Source organism: Somniosus microcephalus, unplaced genomic scaffold (assembly GCF_052327205.1).
Source record: "Somniosus microcephalus isolate GS21.2 unplaced genomic scaffold, FLI_Smic_1.0 unresolved_chr4, whole genome shotgun sequence".
Classification (NCBI taxonomy): Eukaryota; Metazoa; Chordata; class Chondrichthyes; order Squaliformes; family Somniosidae; genus Somniosus; species Somniosus microcephalus.
The window spans coordinates 47,274,410-47,294,363 of NW_028225182.1; the positions used below are offsets into that span (position 1 = coordinate 47,274,410).

General features: G+C 49.6%; 1 protein-coding gene across 2 annotated transcripts in view; it reads left to right on the plus strand.

Moving 5' to 3' along the window:
* LOC147091024 (amine oxidase [flavin-containing] B-like) overlaps positions 1 to 19,954 on the plus strand; it is a 53,419-nt gene that overhangs the window by 22,833 nt on the left and 10,632 nt on the right. For both annotated transcript variants that reach the window (XM_085977490.1, XM_085977489.1), the window contains exons 2-3: positions 12,969 to 13,063; positions 19,564 to 19,701. In XM_085977490.1, coding sequence (XP_085833616.1) covers positions 12,969 to 13,063; positions 19,564 to 19,701 — 233 coding nt within the window. The remainder of the gene's footprint in view (positions 1 to 12,968; positions 13,064 to 19,563; positions 19,702 to 19,954) is intronic.

Sequence of the window (19,954 nt, forward strand, 5' to 3'; positions counted from 1 at the left end):
AGTCACTGGAAAACGTCAACTCCACACCACGATCTGATACACCTGGCGATGAAACCGAAGTACCAATTGCATCTACCGCAGAATCGGTGATATTGGAAGCAGACGAACCAAACAACGACATTGATCCCGACTCAACCTTGCCAGAAGAACCTGATATCCCAAAGAGGCGTTATCCAGACAGAATCAGGAAGCCTCCTCAAAGACTGAACTTATAATTGCTTAACTTCAACCAATGTATCTAGCAACCGTAATTGTAATTGTAATTAGTTATTATTTAGTTGTTAAATGAATGTTATGTACTGTTTATCTAAAAGGGGAGGAATTGTTGTGTATGTACCTTTAAGGGAATAACTGGTCTCAGACTGCAGTACCGGCAGTGACCACCCCTGTATAAAAGGCCCTAGCAGACTTCTGTAGTTTCAGTTTCCAGGTTGTCTCCATTCAGTAAAGACTTGTTATAATCAACTCCTGCAGTCCGTGTCTTAATTATACACGGACATAATACCCATCACCCTCAATGTGATCCCCATTGCCTCTCCTCACCAGCACTCAGCTTTAGCAATCTCTTCCTCCACATCCCACTTGACACTGACATCCATGCACCCATACCCATTCCCTTTCTCTCTATGGTCACATTCACCTAACTATTCGACTATGCAGCCCTCACACTCGCTATCACTGTGATGCAATTACAACTTACAACACACAGGGAGGGCCCTTGGTCTTGCCACCTCACTCCATCTTTGTCTCCTTCTAAGTATCTATGCTATGGATTCCCTACACTCACTCCTTCATTCTCACTCAACCTCCACTTGTCTCCCTCATTGCAGGAAAAGAGAGCTCACAATAAGTGAGAAAGAGCGAGGACAGGAGGAGGTCCACCCTCAGTAGCCCAGCTCACCCCCTGGGAGGAGGCGGTCCTGGAGATCATAGGAGTGGAGGAAGATGTGCAAGTGGGGGCTGGACAGACTGGTGTATCACAGCAAGCTGGTGACAGAATAGTTTTCCATCTCTCTCACTGACATTGCATGATTCACTGATAATGATTCTGAAGCTCTAACAGGTGGACTTATGATCATCTGCAATATGCAATGTGCATGTAACCTTGGCATCACATCTCTGACTCTTTTCTTTACTCCCCCACAGGACCATCGCAAGCACCCATCCCCACTAGCCAGGAGGAACAGCCTGAGCATCCAGACTCCTCAGAGGAAGCTGCAACCTCTGAGGGTGCAGCGTCAGCAGAATTCAGCGCACCCAGCACCAGCACAGACACACCTCGGTGGGACCTTCGGGACATAGACTAGTGTTGTCACCTGGTGTATCACAGCTCACAAGTGAGCACCAGCAGATTGTAGAGACAGGAACAGCAGTGGAGAGTCCTAGTCGGAGGGCGCAGGACTCTGCCAGCTCGGCTCAGCTGCATGTTGAACCTCTGCCTCTGGGTCCATCCATAAGATCAGCGGTGCTGGAACTCGAGGAACAGATGCAGGATTCTCTGGCAGGTTTTGTCTCCAGGGTCGCTGCGAGTGTGGAGCGAATGGAGGAGTCCATTGCAAACATGAGCAGAGCCTTTGTGGAGTCATTGGCGCATGAACGCATCAACACGGAAAGATTGGCAACCTCCATGGTGGTGATAAGTCGCCAGAGTGCAGAAAACATGGTGAGTGTTCAAAATAGAATGACATCTCTGGAGGAGCGATGGTCATCTATTGAACAGAGAAACCAGACCTTCATGGAAATCCTTCTGAGTCAGATTGCCAGTGCAGATACGGGTCCCCATGGCTCCCCTGATTTGCAGCAAGGTGCTCTCAAGCCACTTGCAAGCGCTGAGGGGGACCTGACCCATGAGAGGGAAGTTGGTGGCAGACATCAAGGAAGTGGGGGCTCCTCTCCAAGTGCTCACACTTCCATGCCACTGCAGAGCCCTCGGTCAGAGCCCCACCAGAGTTCACACCCAACTGAGATGGGCGTCTCAACCCCTGCACAGCCGCAGGAACAGCAAACTGTTGACGAGCCCTCACGGGTTCGCAACCCCAGAGGACGCCCGCCAAAGGTGTCGAGATAGGAGCAGCAGGAAAGTGAGCAAGGGGCCTCCACATCTGCTGAAGCCACAGGGGAAGCACCGCGTAGGAGCACGGGTAAGAGAAAGATACTGCACAAATAGTCACAAGGGTAGTCACTTGGGTGAAATCTGATGTTTTCTGTGAAAAAGCCATCAAATGAATAATGTACATAAAAAATCTGATGGCTACTGCTGTAGTTGTGGCGTGTTTCATTTCGCGAATGGGACTTTCACATTGAGGGCTTAGGATTACTTGCAATTGTCAGTATGGTGGGCAAATTGCTAGGAATCTGCTGGTCCTTGGCCATTGTCGATGCTCAGGTAAGAAGCTGCGAGGCAAAAGTGCTTGATTGGCTAGGCTAAGCAAATCTGGTCAAGATGACTGCGTTCCTTGAATCCCGGGCAGCAATGTTCTTGCGTACTGCTGCCGCTGGTTGATGGGCCTCTGCAAAATGTTTGTTTTCGCTCTCCTCCTCCTCCTCCTCTTCCTCATCTGAGGAGGATATGTGAGGAGCCACTTGGTCCTCAGGAATCTGCAAGCCACGACGTTGTACCATGTTGTGAAGTGCACAGCAAACCACGACGATTCTGGAGACCCTGGCTGCTGAGTACTGCAGGGCTCCACCTAATCTATCCAGGCATCTGAAGCGCATCTTCAGCAAACCGATGGTTTGCTCGATTATGGCTCTGGTGGACATGTGGCTGGAGTTGTAGCTCTCCTCAGCTTCGTTGGATGGGCTCCTCAATGGCATCATTAGCCACGTCTTCAGGGGATAGCCCTTGTCTCCAAGTAGCCATCCGTTGAGTTGGTCTGGCGGACTGAATAGCGGAGGCACACTAGACTGGCGCAGTATGAAGGAGTCATGGCAATTGCCAGGGTACTTGGCACAAACATGCAAAATTTCCTTCTTGTGGTCACACCAGCTGAACATTAAGGGAGTGGAAGCCCTTGCGGTTGACAAAAATACCTGGATTGCGATGGGGTGCCTTAAGGGTCACATGTGTGCAGTCAACGACGCCCTGCACCCTTGGAAAGCCTGCCAGATTAGTTAATCCAACCGCACGCGCCATGACACTTGCTTGATCCTTGGTGAAATGGATGTGATTGTGCGCGATGGCAAAGAGGGCACCGGTTACCTGCATGATGCAAGTGTGTGCGGCCGCCTGGGAGATGCCGCTGATGTTTGCTGCTGATCCCTGGAATGAGCCGGAGGCAAAAAGGTTGAGTGCGGTGGTGACTTTGACGGCCACTGGTAAGGGTTGTCCACCTGGTCCTCTGGGCTCCAGGTCTTGCTGTATCATTGCGCAGATGTCAGTCACTACCTCTCGCGAAAGTCGGAGACGCCTTTGGCACTGCTGCTCAGACATGTTGAGGTAGCTGACCCTGTGTCTGTAGACCCTGTTTGGGGGGTATCTCCTGCGCTGACGGGCTTCCATGCGCTGGCCCCTTCTGGCCTGTGCAGCTTCAGGTGGGTGAGCAGCAGCTTGGCGCTCCTGTTGTTGCTGCTGATGTTGATGCTGCTGTTGTTCCTGGTTCTGCTGGTGCCGCGGCTGGTCTTCGTCCTCATCTAATGTCCAGAAGGGAAGGAAATAAATGGCTCCCATGCTTCTGGTAGATGCCTCAGTTGAGGAAGCGCTCAGTCAAGGTGGCGAGAGGGGTTTCCCAGGAGGTCACACTGGAGATGGGTGTCAGGCTCCAAACTTCCACAGCTGTGGTTATGCCTTCTAAAAGTTCCCCCAGACCTGAGACAACAAAGTCCTGCCACCTGCAAATGATGGCTAATCAAATCTCCTCTTTAATGGTTGACCTGCAGCTGATAGTCAGCAATCCAATTGTGCTCCCGCCAGGTTTCACCGTCCTGTTTCAGAACAGGCGTGTTTCACGTCGGAAAAGGGTTAAAATCGCAAAGGCCTTTCAAAACGGCATTATAGAGGCCATTTAGTGCTTGATAAGGGCCTTAACAGCCTATCCCGCCTCTTGGAGGCGGGACGGAGACGGGACCAGTAGACACGAATTAATGAAAATTGCTTGGAGGCGGGATGGAGGCGCGGTTGGGCACGGCCACCAGTTTTTGCAATTTTAACCCCCCCCGCATGCCTCCAATCCCGTCTCCATGGCCCAATGAAAACCCTGCCCAACAAGTCCGTGCCTTGGAAACCCTGCAACAACTGCTGCAATTTCTTCTCACCCCTCAGTCCGTTCACATTAATCGAGATCAATGTAATCATGGCTCCGAACAAGGGAATGCCTGGTAATCTCCCCATCATTTAATCTCCGGCCCTTCCCTCCTCTCATGCTCCTTCCCAACTTTTTGGCCAGCTGTTGCTTTTTCCTGCAGCCTCCGACTCTTTTTCACCTCCTGTTTGAACCTTCCCTGCAGTTTCAGCCTCTTCCTTGCATTAAGTTTGGACCCAGGAGCTGCCCTTTCTCCCTCCTTCTGCCCCTCACTAACCTTTCCCTTTCCACATGATGCCACCCCACCCCCCACTTCCATGTCTCTGTCCCCCTCTGATTCCTCACTCTCGAGCTCTTCTGCAACCCCCTGTGCCTGCTCCCCGTCAGATACATCATCTCCCATAGAGAGTCTTCCTGCTATCGCGGTTTCTCCAACAGTGCCGTTCCCTTCGACCTCATCTCCACCTCTGACCCTTGCTCCCTGATCCTTTTCTCTCTGAGACAATGGCGCACCTATCTTGCTCCCTTCTGGCATCTTTGTCTCGCTGCTCCCGTCCTGCTGCCCCTTTAAGGCTCCTGCCTCCTGTATCCTCTCCTTGCCTTGCCCCCTCCTGCTCACCGAGATGCCCGACTCCCCATCTTTCTTTGGAGTACTTACACCTACCCTGCACCCCGCTCCCATCTCCTCTCCCCCTGCGGACACCAGATTCTTTAGGGAGCTCCGAGCCGTATTATGGCTCGACTCTGCCCTCGACCCGTGCTGCCCTCTGCTGTCTTTGTCCTTTCCCACTGTACTTGGTGTGTTTTCCACCATCTCCATCCTGTTCTCTGCTCCGCAATTTTCTGCCTCTTCCTGCGCTCTTTTCTCCTTCCATTCACCAGCTGTGTCCTCCGCCTGCTCCGCTCCTCCAGCCGCTCCACTCACACCTCCTGCTCCTGCTCCTTCTCCCATCTCCTCGTCACTCAAGGGCCTTCCTTCTGCCTCACACTCACAGCGGGTGGGGCCTTTGTGACACAGCCCACAGCTCTCCGCCTTGCAGCTCCGAGCGATGTGTCCAGACCCTCCGCAGTTATAGCAGTACAAGTCTGGACAGCTTCTTACAAGATGGTCATGTCCAAGACAATAATAACAAACCTTCACCTGGTTATCATGCAGTACCCGGAAGTACTGCACTCCTTCCATTGTCTCAAATTTCATGCTGTACGGCAATGACTTCACCCCCTCTGGGAATCGTACCTTTACATAACGGGTTCCATCTGATGCCCGTGTTCCTGAATAGTATCTCCTCTTTAATGCTGAGCAAATTTAATGTCCCACGACTCCAACTTTTTGATTAGCACATCGTCCTCAATATAAACCGGCAGGTTTAAGAATGAAACCACCACCTCTTCCAAATACAGCAGAGATACCTCCAAGAACTTATCACCAACCTTCAAACTAAGTAAAAGTCTTTCCACCTCCTCTCGGCCACTGACCGTCACCTTGAACCCAACATTCGGCTTTGGTCAGCAGGCAAAGCAGCTTCCTTCACTCCAGTCCTCATGTACCGCTTGGACCCCAAGCTCATATCTCCTTATCCTCGCACTGAACCACCACTGTGTTTCTTTTCCAAACCTCCTGGGGTCCCAGCCCAAATCTTTGGGCCTTTTTCCTCTCCCTTCCAACAATAGTTTCTCCCCTGATTAAATTCACCCTGGGAACACTGTCCTCTGAGGGGCCCGGCACTCCGGACCCCTCAGCAGCCATCTAGCTGCTGTTTAAGGGCCCTAAAACCTGAAAAAAAAACACCACCAACTTTTTACAAGCTCACTCCAACTCCCTGCAGCAATCAGGCATCCAGCAGCACCTGCTCACTCCTGGCCCCTCCCACTGAGAGAGTGCTACCCACTGATCCACAGCTGACGCTCTCTGCTAAGGCAAATAGCTCCTTCCTATCCACGCTATCCAGGCCCCTCATAATTTTATACATCTCAATCAAATCGCCCCTCAGCCTCCTCTGTTCCAAAGAAAACAACCCCAGGCTATCCAAACTCTCCTCATAACTAAAATTCTCCAGCGCAGGCGACATCCTCGTAAATCTCCTCTGCACCCCCTCTAGTGCGATCACACCTTTCCTGTAATGTGGTGACCAGAATTGTACGCAAGGATGTCTTGCTGCAGTTGTACAGGGCCTTGGTGAGACCACACCTCGAGTATTGTGTGCAGTTTTGGTCACCTTATCTGAGGAAGGATGTTCTTGCCATGGAGGGAGTGCAGCGAAGATTCACCAGACTGTTACCTGGGATGGCAGGAATGACGTATGAGGAGAGATTGAGTCGATTGGGCTTATACTCGCTGGAGTTTAGAAGAATGAGAGGGGATCTCATTGAAACTTATAAAATTCTAACAGGACTAGACAGACTAGATGCAGGAAGGATGTTCCCGATGGTCGGGGAGTCCAGAACCAGGGGCCACAGTCTAAGGATAAGGGGTAAGCCATTTAGGACAGAGATGAGGTGGAATTTCTTCATCCAGAGAGTGGTGAACCTGTGGAATTCTCTACCACAGAAGGCAGTTGAGGCCAATTCATTAAATATATTCAAGAAGGAGTTAGATATATTTCTTAAGGCTAAAGGGATCAAGGGGCATGGGGAGAAGGCAGGGACAGGGTGATGTGCCATCAATAACTCAAAGACAAGGAGTTAAAGGATTCAACAGAAGGCTTTTAATCACTAAGAACATTGCATGTCTTTCCACATCGGATTCGTCTGGCAGAATGACTCATACAGCTCTTGAGACCTTTATATGACAAAAGGCAGGGGTGGAGCCAATACACACAATAGGAAAAAGGGGGCGGTACACACAGTACAAAGCAGGTAAAGCACAGGGGCTGATGAAGGCATATATTTCATCACACAGGGTACTGAGTTTGGATGATCAGCCATGATCTCATTGAATGGCGGAGCAGGCTCGAGGGGCCGAATGGCCTACTCTTGCTCCTATCTTCTATGTTTCTATGTTTCTGTTCCAGCTGTGGCCTAAATAGTCTTTTATAGCCAGTCTTTTCTTCGCTCTCTCCTCCCGGACCCTATAGATATTAACAATCCTACGGGCCACCCCCTGCTACGATGGATATGGGGTCTGCTCACTCAGTACTGAGCAAGATGGTCCGACCTGGATCCAAGGTCTTTCATTGGGCAGCACGCTTAATAACCCAGTCAGCGTCTACTTAACAAAGAAAGACTTGCATTTCTATAGCGCCTTTCACAACCTCAGGATGTCCCAAAGCGCTTTACAGCCAATGAAGCACTTTTTGAAGTGTGATCACTGTTGTAAGGTAGGAAACGCGGCAGTCAATTTGCGCACAGCAATGTGATAATAGACATAGAAACATAGAAGATAGGAGCAGGAGTAGGCCATTCAGCCCCTCAAGCCTGCTCCGCCATTCAATGAGATCATGGCTGATCATCCAAACTCAGTACCCTGTCCCTGCCTTCTCCCCATATCCCTTGATCCCTTTAGCCTTAAGAAATATATCCAACTCCTTCTTGAATATATTTAAAGACTTGGCCTCAACTGCCTTCTGTGGTAGAGAATTCCACAGGTTCACCACTCTCTGGGTGAAGAAATTCCTCCTCATCTCTGTCCTAAATGGCTTACTCCTTATCCTTAGACTGTGACCCCTGGTTCTGGACTCCCTGACCATCGGGAACATCCTTCCTGCATCCAGTCTGTCTAGTCCTGTTAGAATTTTATAAGTTTCAATGAGATCCCCTCTCATTCTTCTAAACTCCAGCGAGTATAAGCCCAATCGACCCAATCTCTCCTCATACGTCATTCCTGCCATCCCAGGTATCAGCCTGTCCATAATGACCAGATAATCTGTTTTTAGTGATGTTGGTTGGGTGATAAATATTGACTCCAGGACACCAGGGAGAATTCCCCTGCTCTTCTTCGAAATAGTGGCTGCGGGACCTTTTACGTTTTCCTGAGAGGACAGATGGAACCTCGGTTTAACGTCTCATCCAAAAGACAGCAATAAATCACTGCTCCTTTAAACAATGTCACTGCCAATTTTCATCCCTCATTTTAATCGCTCCACCATTGGCGGCCGTGTCTTCAGCTGCCTGGGCCCCAAGCTCTGGAATTCCCTCCCTAAACCTCTCCGCCTCTCTTTCCTCCTTTAAAACCTACCTCTTTGACCAGGATTCTGGTCACCTGTCCTGATGTCTCCTTCTTTGGCTCTGTGTCTATCTCTGTAATCTCCTCCAGCCCTACAACCCTCCAAGGTATCTCCTCTCCTCAAATTCTGCCATCTTGAGCATCCCCTATTTTAATCGCTCCACCATTGGTGGCCGTGCCTTCAGCTGCCGAGGCCCTAAGCTCTGGAATTCCCTCCCTAAACCTCTCCGCCTCTCCCTCCTTAAGACATTCCTTAAAAGCCACTTCTTTGACCAAGCTTTTGGTCACCTACCCTAATGACTCCTTATATGGCTTGGTGTCAAATTTTGTTTGATTACGCTGCTGTGATGCACCCTGGGACATGTTACTACGTTAAAGGCGCTATATGAATGCAAGATGCTGTTGCTATTCCACCTTATTGTGTGTGGGGGAGCGGGTACAGACATGAATTGCTGATATTGTGCCTATCATAGCGGATCCTCTGGTTAAACGCTATGGGGGAAAAATTCAGTTGGTTGTGCCTCCCTTTAGTGCCTTAAGAGGGTGCCAAGTGGGGCGCAAAGCAACTAGCGCCCGGGCGCGGCGATACCTGCGCCTCTCGCGAAATTAACTAGAAATTTTACGGCGGTGCTAAACACTACCGCCACGATCTCCTGCGCCGCAGATCGTGACGTCAGTCAAGCGTGCTGCGCCCCGGACCGGATATTGAGTGGCGCCCCCTGCCTTACCGCCTACCGCTAGCAACGACAGGTTGAGGGGAGCATTTTGCAGTCAGGAAGGGACTGGGGGAGCGCTATTTAAAGGCGACCGCTTCCTGCCTTTTTTTGTTGGTGACATTTTTGCACCACGCATTCTGAGAGAGAGAGACTTCTGGAGAGATTCAACGCTGTGTGAAGGAGTTTGGGGTACTGAGCAGCACTTTGCAGGTTCATTTTGATTTGACCTTCCTTGCATCGATTTAGAAGAGACTATGGGGGCTGCACTTTGAGCTCTTTCCCTGGGCCTCTCCATTGTTCTTTCCAGCAGATTTGATGTACAGGTCTCTCCAGGCCAAGACTCAAGGCTGCAATGAGCAGGGTGTGGATGGAGAGCAAGATCAACCTACCCCTTTAAGAACTGGCCGGTGCCAGTGTGTCTGTGTTCCATTGCTGACTGACATCACATGAGCTTCACCAGCGCTCTGAGGTAGCGCTTCGCTCCTCGGCCTTAGTGCCTTAAGAGAGGTGTGCAGCGCCTGATTTAGCGCTCCAATCACCTCCAGGGGCGATAAAAGCCAAGTTTGCTGTCGGAGGCGATAATTAGCGCCAGGCGCTAAACTTTGCGCACGGCCAATAATGGCGCCCCAAATGGGGGCGATACCGAATTTTTCCCGCTATGATTCCCCACAGGGAGGGGACACGTAGCCCAGGGTGAGTCCTCCCACAACGCTGCCCGCTGCCTCAAGTGGTCTCGACCTCTTGCATTTGCTGGAGACAGAAGAAATGTCCGTGGCAAAGCTGGACAACGTGAATGGCTATTGCTACCTGATGTCAGCCAGTGGCTCAGTGGGTAGCACTCTCACTGACTGAGTCAGAAGGTCGTGGGTTCAAGGCCCATTCGAGAGAACTGAGCACAATCTAGGCTGATACTCGCAGTACTGAGGGAGCGCTGCACTGTCGGAGGGGCAGTACTGAGGGAGCGCTGCACTGTCGGAGGGGCAGTACTGAGGGAGCGCTGCACTGTCGGAGGGGCAGTACTGAGGGAGCGCTGCACTGTCGAAGGGGCAGTACTGAGGGAGCGCTGCACTGTCGGAGGGGCAGTACTGAGGGAGCGCTGCACTGTCGGAGGGGCAGTACTGAGGGAGCGCTGCACTGTCGAAGGGGCAGTACTGAGGGAGCACCGCACTGTCGGATGGGCAGTACTGAGGAAGCGCCGCACTGTCGAAGGGGCAGTACTGAGGGAGCGCCGCACTGTCGGATGGGCAGTACTGAGGGAGCGCCGCACTGTCGGATGGGCAGTATTGAGGGAGCACCGCACTGTCGGATGGGCAGTACTGAGGGAGCGCCGCACTGTCGGATGGGCAGTACTGAGGAAGCGCCGCACTGTTGAAGGGGCAGTACTGAGGGAGCGCCGCACTGTCGGAGGGGCAGTACTGAGGGAGCGCCGCACTGTCGGAGCGGCAGTACTGAGGGAGCGCTGCACTCTCGGAGGGGCAGTACTGAGGTAGCGCCGCATTGTCGAATGAGGCATTAAACCGCATTGGCTGTAAAGCGCTTTGGATCGTGAAAGGCGCTATATAAATGCAAGTCTTTTTTTCTTATTTACGATGATAGGATCACTGAGCAATTGGTTTTGGCACCTAAGTGAAGTTATTTATCGAATTCAACCCGGCATCACCGTAGTTACCAGGTGGCAGCAGTCCTCCAAGGCTGGAAATTCTGCCCATTTTTCCCCAATTTATTTTGTTGTTGTTGTCCACTGACTGACCTTTCTTGGCAGTGCTCAAGGAAATCTGCAGCAAGTTTACGTTGTTCAGCTGCTAACCTATCCTGTCCCTGTGAGCTCAGGTGTTTCCTGTGCACAAGCGGACTCGATAGGCACAGCCTGGGGGTCAACTAGAGCTTAATTGCTGTGTGGTGAGGGAAGCTTGAAGAATGGAAGGTAAAAGTTTGGCTTCAGGTCAGAGAAGAACAGCCTGAAATGCTTGTCTTTCCGTTCTCTGATTTGAAAATATTTTGAATGGTGATGCCTAGAACGTGAAAAACGCACACCTGAACCCTAACCCTAATGTACAGCACAGAAACAGGCCATTCGGCCCATCTGGTCCATGCCGGTGTTTATGCTCCACACCAGCCTCCTCCCACCCCTCTTCATCTCACCCTATCAACATATCCTTCTATTCCTTTCTCCCTCATGTGTTTATCTAGCTCCCCCGTAAATATATCTGTAATATTCGCCTCCACCACTCCCTGTGGCAGCGAGTTCCACATTCTCACCACTCTCTGGGTAAAGAAGTTTCTCCTGAATTCCCTATTGGATTTATCAGTGACTATCTGATATTGATGGCCCCTAGTTCTGGCCTCCCCCACAAGTGGAAACATCTTCTCTACGTCTACCCTATCGAACCCTTTCATAATTTTAAAGACCTCTATCAGGTCGCCCCTCAGACTTCTCTATACCCAGAGGATTGTTGATGCTCAGTCGTCGAGTATATTCAAGATAGAGATCGATAGATTTTTGAATATTAAGGGAATCAAGGGATATGGGGATAGTGCAGAAAACTGGAGTTGAGGTCGATGATCAGCCATGATCTCATTGAATGGCGGAGCAGGCTCGAGGGGCCGAATGGCCGACTCCTGCTCCTATTTCCTATGTTTCCTTTTCTAGAGAAAAGAGCCCCAGTCTGTTCAGTCTTGTCTGATAGGTATAACCACACAGTTCTGGTATCATTTTAGTAAATCTTTTCTGTTCCCTCTCCAGTGCCTCTATATTATTTTTATAACACGGAGACCAGAACTGTTCACAGTGCTCCAAGTGTGGTCTGACCAAGATTCGACACAGGTTTAACACAACTTTGCTGCTGTCCAATTCTATTCCTCTAGCGGTTACCCCCAGTGTTTGGTTTGCTCTGTCATGGCCTCTTTAACCCCTGTTGCTACTTTCAGTGATTTGTGTCTCTCTACTCCCAGAACCCTCTGCTCCTCTGCCCCATTTAGACTCTTGGGGCAGGATTTTCATTCAGGAGTCGGGTGGGAGGCGGGACTACAACTTTCGGGGTTGTAGTCCCGCCTCCATCGAGATGCAGCCAATCCATGCGATTTTAACTTGATTGACCTTGTTGAGCCCGCCCAGCGGGCTCAGCAGGCCAATTAAGGGCCACCCGGCAACAGGTGATGTCACAGACTGAAATTTCACCTGTCAAGAGGTTTTGACAGATGAAATATCAGCGTTTGACAGCTGTTTGAAGCTGTCAAACACTGACAGTCTTACTTCTAACATGAGTCCTTCACCACAGACTCAGTTAGAAATCTCTCCTGCACGGAAAGCTGCAGGCTGTCACTTTTGACAGTTCGCAGCCATTCTGCTTTCTGTGCCGGTTAGATGATGGACTCCCGAGACCTAAAGGAAGGAAGGCTGAAAAGGTATGTAGAACTTATTTAATCACTTTAGACACACCAAACACACTTACTGTTGCACTCATGCACACATCACTCACCTGAACACCGACATCTCGACCCCTCCAAGTCCTTCAACCCGACGGCCCGCCTCCTCTAACTTGGCGTGGTTTGGAGCCGTCGGGAATCCCACACTTCAACCTTAAAACAGGCAGTTAATTGGCACTAATCCCTTCCCGCCTCGGGTAGGCGGGTCCCAGTGCGGGGCGGGTACCCGCCTCCTTTGAAACTGACATGGAGGCGGGTTGGGGGCGGGATGGGGTCGGGACAACGGATTTCGGGATTTTAACCCACCCCCCCCGCAACGCCTCCAATCCCGACTCCACGGCACAATGAAAATCCTGCCCACGATCTGAATGAATATTTTTTTGTCACAGTTTGACCTTTGACCTCCAGCTCTGTCTGTTCCAGGCCTCTCGGCTGCCAAACTTCTGGGTGAGATGGGGCTCGATGTCCTGGTGCTGGAAGCCAGGGACAGAGTTGGAGGACGTACACACACCGTGCACGTGAGGATATTGTCTGTTTTAGGGTGGGTGGGATAAGCATCATTGTATTTTGTGTTCATGAAGTTGACGGATGTTAGTGCTGAGAATACAATCCATCTCATTTCAGGTCCCCACTGTCCCCATCAAACACTCCCAGGGCAGGTACAGCACGGGTTAGGTACAGAGTAAAGCTTCCTGTACAGAGCCCCATCAAACACTCCCAGGGCAGGTACAACATGGGTTAGATACAGAGTAAAGCTCCCTCTACACTGTCCCATCAAACACTCCCGGGGCAGGTACAGCACGGGTTAGATACAGAGTAAAGCTCCCTCTGCACTGTCCCATCAAACACTCCCAGGGCAGGTACAGCACGGGTTAGATACAGAGTAAAGCTCCCTCTACACTGTCCCATCAAACACTCCCAGGGCAAATACAGCACGGGTTAGATACAGAGTAAAGCTCTCTCTACACTGTCCCGTCAAACACTCCCAGGGCAGGTACAGCATGGGTTAGATACAGAGTAAAGCTCCCTCTACACTGTCTCATCAAACACTCCCAGGGCAGGTACAGCACAGGTTAAATACAGAGTAAAGCTCCCCCTACACTGGCCCATCAAACACTCCCAGGGCAGGTATAGCACGGGTTCGATACAGAGTAAAGCTCCCCCTACACTGTCCCATCAAACACTCCCAGGGCAGGTACAGCACAGGTTACATACAGAGTAAAGCTCCCTCTACACTGGCCCATCAAACACTCCCAGAGCAGGTACAGCACGGGTTAGATACAGAGTGAAGCTCCCTCACTTTCGCGGGCTTTTTTTCACAGGCCATTGTCGGGAGCGGTAAGAGTGGAGTTTCAGTGAGTATTTAAACTCACTTTCGCGGGCTTTTTTACAGAGCCCAGTGTTGGGAGCGGTGAGAGCGAAGGTTCAGTGAGTATTTAAACTCACTTTCGCGGGTTTTTTTACAGAGGCTTACCAATCTCACAGACCGGCGGTGGCGTTCCAGAGCCATGTCACGATTAAAAACGTGACGCGGGCCGGAGGAAGCAGCTGATTGGGTGAGTATTTATGCTACTCTATAGTTTGACAGTTAAGGTTCATAGTTTATTAGGTTAAGGGGGTCTTAATTTCGTGGTTATAGTTTCTAAGGTCTCTGTTGTGTAGCGGGGAGTGCAAGTAACAAGGGCCCTTGAGTATATCATTTAATTGTAGTATAATTGGTGGTATTGATTTAATTTAAATTAATTAAAGGATAAGTCATGGCAGCAAAGCTCGGCCCCGTGGCATGCTCCTCCTGCACTATGTGGGAAATCAGGAACACTTCCTGTGTCCCTGACGACCATGTGTGCAGGAAGTGTATCCAGCTGCAGCTACTGACAGAGCGCATTGTGGTGCTGGAGCTGCAAATGGATACATACTGGAGCATTCGCGATGCTGAGGACGTCGTGGAAATCACATTTAATCAGTTGGTCACACCACAGGTAAAGGCTGCACAGGCAGGAAGGGAATGGGTGACCGCCAGGCAGAGTAGTAGGCGCAGGCGGGTAGTGCAGGGGTCCCCTGTGGCCATCCCCTTCTCAAACAGATATACTGCTTTGGATATTGCTGGGGAGGATGGCTTATCGGGGGAAGGAAACAGCAACCAACTTCCTGGCACCATGGGTGGTTCTGCTGCACGGGATGGGAGGTAAAAAAGCAGGATTCTATTGTAAGGGAAATAGATAGGTGTTTCTGCGGCCGCAAATGAGACTCCAGGATGGTATGTTGCCTCCCTGGTGCAAGGGTCAAGGATCTCTCGGAGTGGCTGCAGGGCATTCTGGAGGGGGAGGGTGAACAGCCAGTTGTCATGGTGCATATAGGTACCAACGGTATAGGTAAAAAACAGGATGAGGACTTAAAGCTGAATATAGGGAGTTAGGAGGTAAATTAAAAAAATAGGACCTCAAAGGTAGTAACCTCGGGATTGCTACCAGTGCCATGTGCTAGTCAGAGTAGAAATAGAAGGATATTTCAGATGAATACGTGGCTAGAAGAATGGTGCAAGGGGGAGGGATTCAAATTCTTGGGACATTGGAACCGGTTCAGGGGGAGGTGGGACCTGTACAAACTGGATGGTTTGCACCTGGGCAGGACCGGGACCGATGTCCTAGGGGGAGTGTTTGCTAGTGCTGTTGGGGAGGGTTTAAACTAAAATGGCAGGGGGTTGGGAACCTGTGCAGGGAGACAGAGGAAAGGGAAGCAAAGATAGAAGCAAAAGACATGAAGGAGAAAAGCAAAAGTGGAAGTCAGAGAAATCAAGGGTGTAAATCAAACATGGCCGCAGTAAACAATAATTCTAAAAGGTCTAAGAGTGTTAAAACAAACAAGCCTGAAGGCTTTGTGTCTTAATGCGAGGAACATTCAGAATAAGGTGGATGAATTAGCTGCGCAAATAGATGTAAATGGATATGATATAATTGGGATTACGGAGACATGGCTCCAGGGTGACAAAGGCTCGGAATTCAACATCCAGGGGTATTCAATATTCAGGAAGGACAGACATAAAGGAAAAGGTGGTGGGGTAGCATTGCTGGTTAAAGAGGAGATTAACACAATAGTATGGAAAGATATTAGCTCTGATGATGTGGAATCTGTATGGGTAGAACTGAGAAATACCAAGGGGCAGAAAACGTTAGCGGGAGTTGTATACAGACACCCAAACAGTAATGCTGAGGTTGGGGATGGCATTAAATGGGAAATTAGAGATGCATGCAATAAGGGCACAGCAGTTATCATGGGTGACTTTAATCTACATATAGATTGGGCTATCCAAATTAGTAACAATACTGTGGAGGAGGAATATCTAGAGTGTATAAGGGATGGTTTCCTGGACCAATATGTGGAGGAACCAATTCAAGATCAGGCCATCTTAGACTGGGTATTATGTAATGAGAAAGGATTAATTAGCAATCTTGTGTGAGGCCACTTGGGGAGGAGCGATCATAATATGATGGAATTCTTCATTAAGATGGAGAATGAAGTAGTTGATTCAGAGACTTGGGTACTGAATTTAAATAAAGGAAACTATGATGGTATGAGGCACAAGATGGCTAGGATGGATTGGGGAATGTTACTTAAAGGGTTGACGGTGAATAGGCAATGTCAAACATTTAAAGATCTCATGGATGAACTACAGAATTTGTTCATCCCTGTTTGGCATAAAAATAAAACAAAAAAGGTGACTCAACATTGGCTAACAAGGGAAATTAGGGATAGCATAAGATCCAAGGAGAGGATATATAAATTGGCCAGAAAAAGCAGCAAACCTGAGGATTGGGAGCAGTTTAGGATTCAGCAAAGGAGGACAAAGGGATTAATTAAGAGGGGGAAAATAGATTATGAAAGTAAGCTAGCAGGGAACATAAAAACTGACTGTAAAAGCTTCTATAGATAGGTGAAGAGAAAAAGATTGGTAAAGTCAAGCGTAGGTCCCTTGCAGTCAGAATCAGGGGAATTTATAATGGGGAACAAAGACATGGCAGGCCAATTAAATACATACTTTGGTTCTGTCTTCACAAAGGAGGACACAAATAAACTCCCAGAGCTGTTGCGGAACATAGGGTCTAATGAGAGGGAGGAACTGAATGAAATCGGTATTTGTAGGGAAATGGTGTTGGTGAAATTGACGGGATTGAAGGCTGATAAATCCCCAGGGCCTGATAATCTACATCCTAGGGTACTTAAGGAAGTGGACCTAGAAATAGGAGATGCATTGCTGTTCATCTTCCAAAATTCTATAGACTCTGAAACAGTTCCCATGGATTGGAGGGTAGCTAATGTTACCCCACTATTTAAAAAAGGTGATAGAGAAAAAATGGGGAATTATAGACCGGTAAGCCTGACATCGATATTGGGGAAAATGCTAGAGACCATTCTAAAAGATGTAATAGCAGAGCACTTGGAAAACAGTGACAGGATCGGACAAAGTCAACATGGATTTACAAAAGGTAAATCATGCTTGACTAATCGACTGGAATTTTTTGAGGATGTAACTGGTAGAATAGATAAGGGAGAACCTGTGGATGTGGTGTAATTGGACTTTGAGAAGGCTTTCGATAAGGTCCCGCAAAAGAGACTAGCATGCAAAGTTAAAGCACATGGGATTGGGGGTAAGGTACTGACTTGGATAGAGAACTGGTTGGCAGACAGGAAACAAAGAGTTGGAATAAACAGGTCTTTTTCTGAGTGGAAGGCAGTGTCTAGTGGGGTACCACAGGGATTGGTGCTAGGACCCCAGTTATTCACAATATATATTAATGATCTAGACGAGGGAACTAGATGTAATGTCTCCAAGTTTGCAGATGACACAAAGCTAGGTGGGCGTGTGTGCCGTGAGGATGATGCAGAGAAACTCCAGTACGATTTGGACAGATTGGGCGATTGGGCAGATGCATGGCAGATGCAGTATAATGTGGATAAATGCGAGGTTATCCACTTTGGTGGCAAAAATAGGAAGGCAGATTATTATCTGAACGGCAATTGATTGGGAAAAGGGGAAGTGCAACGAGACCTGGGTGTCCTTGTACACCAGTTGCTGAAGGTAAGCATGCAGGTGCAGCAGGCGGTTAAGAAGGCAAATGGTATGCTGGCCTTCATAGCGAGAGGAGCCGAGTACAGGAGCAAGGATGACTTGCTGCAGTTGTACAGGGCCTTGGTGAGACCACACCTTGAGTATTGTGTGCAGTTTTGGTCGCCTTATCTGAGGAAGAATGTTCTTGCCATGGAGGGAGTGCAGCGAAGATTCACCAGACTGATACCTGGGATGGCAGGAATGACGTATGAAGAGAGATTGGGTCGATTAGGCTTATATTCGCTAGAGTTTAGAAGAATGAGAGGGGATCTCATTAAAACTTATAAAATTCTAATAGGACTAGACAGACTAGATGCAGGAAGGCTGTTCCCGATGGCGGGAGAGTCAAGAACCAGGGGTCACAGTCTAAGGATAAGGGGTAAGCCATTTAGGAATGAGATAAGGAGGAATTTCTTCACCCAGAGAGTGGTGAACCTGTGGAATTCTCTACCACAGAAGACAGTTGAGGCCAGTTCTTTAAATATATTCAAGAAGGAGTTCGATATATTTCTTAAGGCTAAGGGGGTCAAGGGATATGGGGAGAAAGCAGGGACAGCGTACTGAATTTGGATGATCAGCCATGATCTCATTGAATGGCGGAGCAGGCTCGAGGGGTCGAATGGCCTACTCCTGCTCCTATCTTCTATGTTTCTACACTGTCCCATCAAACACACACAGGGCAGGTACAGCACGGGTTAGATACAGAGTAAAGCTCTCTCGACACTATCCCATCAAGCACTTCCAGGGCAGGTACAGCACGGGTTAGATACAAAGTAAAGCTCCCTCTACACTGTCCCATCAAACACTCCCAGGACAGGTACAGCACGGGTTAGATACAGAGCAAAGCTCCCTCTACATTGTCCCATCAAACACTCCCAGGGCAGGTACAGCACAGCTTAGATACAGAGTAAAGCTTCCTCTACACTGTCCCATCAACACTCCCAGGGCAGGTACAGCATGGGTTAGATACAGAGCAAAGATCCCTCTACAGTGCCCCGTCAAACACTCCCAGGACAGGTACAGCACGGATTAGATACAGAGTAAAGCTCCCTCTACGCTGTCCCATCAAACACTCCTAGGGCAGGTACAGAATGGGTTAGATACAGAGTAAAGCTCCCTCTACACTGCCCCATCAAACACTCCCAGGGCAGGTACAGCATGGGTTAGATACAGAGTAAAGCTCCCTCTACACTGCCCCATCAAACACTCCCAGGGCAGGTACAGCACGGGTTAGATACAGAGTAAAGCTCCCTCTACACTGTTCCATCAAACACTCCCAGGGCAGGTACAGCACGGGTTAGATACAGAGTAAAGCTCTCTCGACACTATCCCATCAAGCACTTCCAGGGCAGGTACAGAATGGGTTAGATACAGAGTAAAGCTCCCTCTACACTGCCCCATCAAACACTCCTAGGGCAGGTACAGCATGGGTTAGATACAGAGTAAAGCTCCCTCTACACTGTCCCATCAAACACTCCCAGGGCAGGTACAGCACGGGTTAGATACAGAGTAAAGCTCCCACTACACTGTCCCATCAAACACTCCCAGGGCAGGTACAGCACGGGTTAGATACAGAGTAAAGCTCCCTCTACACTGTCCCATCAAACACTCCCACGGCAGGGGTTTGATGCAGTGCAATGCTCCCTCTGCAGTGTCCCATAAGTATGCCTCAGTCCCAACCTCAGGAGTGCTCCCATACTTCCCGTGACACTTTTCTATAGTGACGCCTTCCCATGGCCTCTCTTGGTGAGATCATGCACTCCTCAGTTTGATTGGGGTAGGAGGTTGGAGGGGGCCGCTGTACCGATTGCTGTCTTGGGCTCGTTGCCCCCCCCTCTCCTCCGTCCTGTTGCTGGTGCTATTCTACCCCCACTCTGTCACCTTTCTCTCGTGTGCCCTTGACTCCGGCAGGATCCGCAGTTCGGGTACACGGACGTCGGAGGAGCCTACGTGGGGCCCACGCAAAACCACATCCTGCGGCTAGCGAAGGAGCTGGGGGTGGAGACCTACCTGCTGGATGACTCACAATACAGCCTGAGTGAGATTCAGGTAAATGGGGTTCGCGGGGGCGTCGGGGGTCGGGGGTCAGAGGTACAGGCCGAATCCCAGAGTCAATGTCATTTAAACATATAATAATGAATAGTCAGCATGGTTTTCAAAAGGAAAAGTCTTGCTTGACCAACCTCAATGAATTTTTGCAAGAGGGTAACAGAGAGGGTAGACAAGGGTAATGGAGTAGATGTAACATATCTAGATTTCCAAAAGGCCTTTGATAAGGTACCACATAATAGACTAATGAATA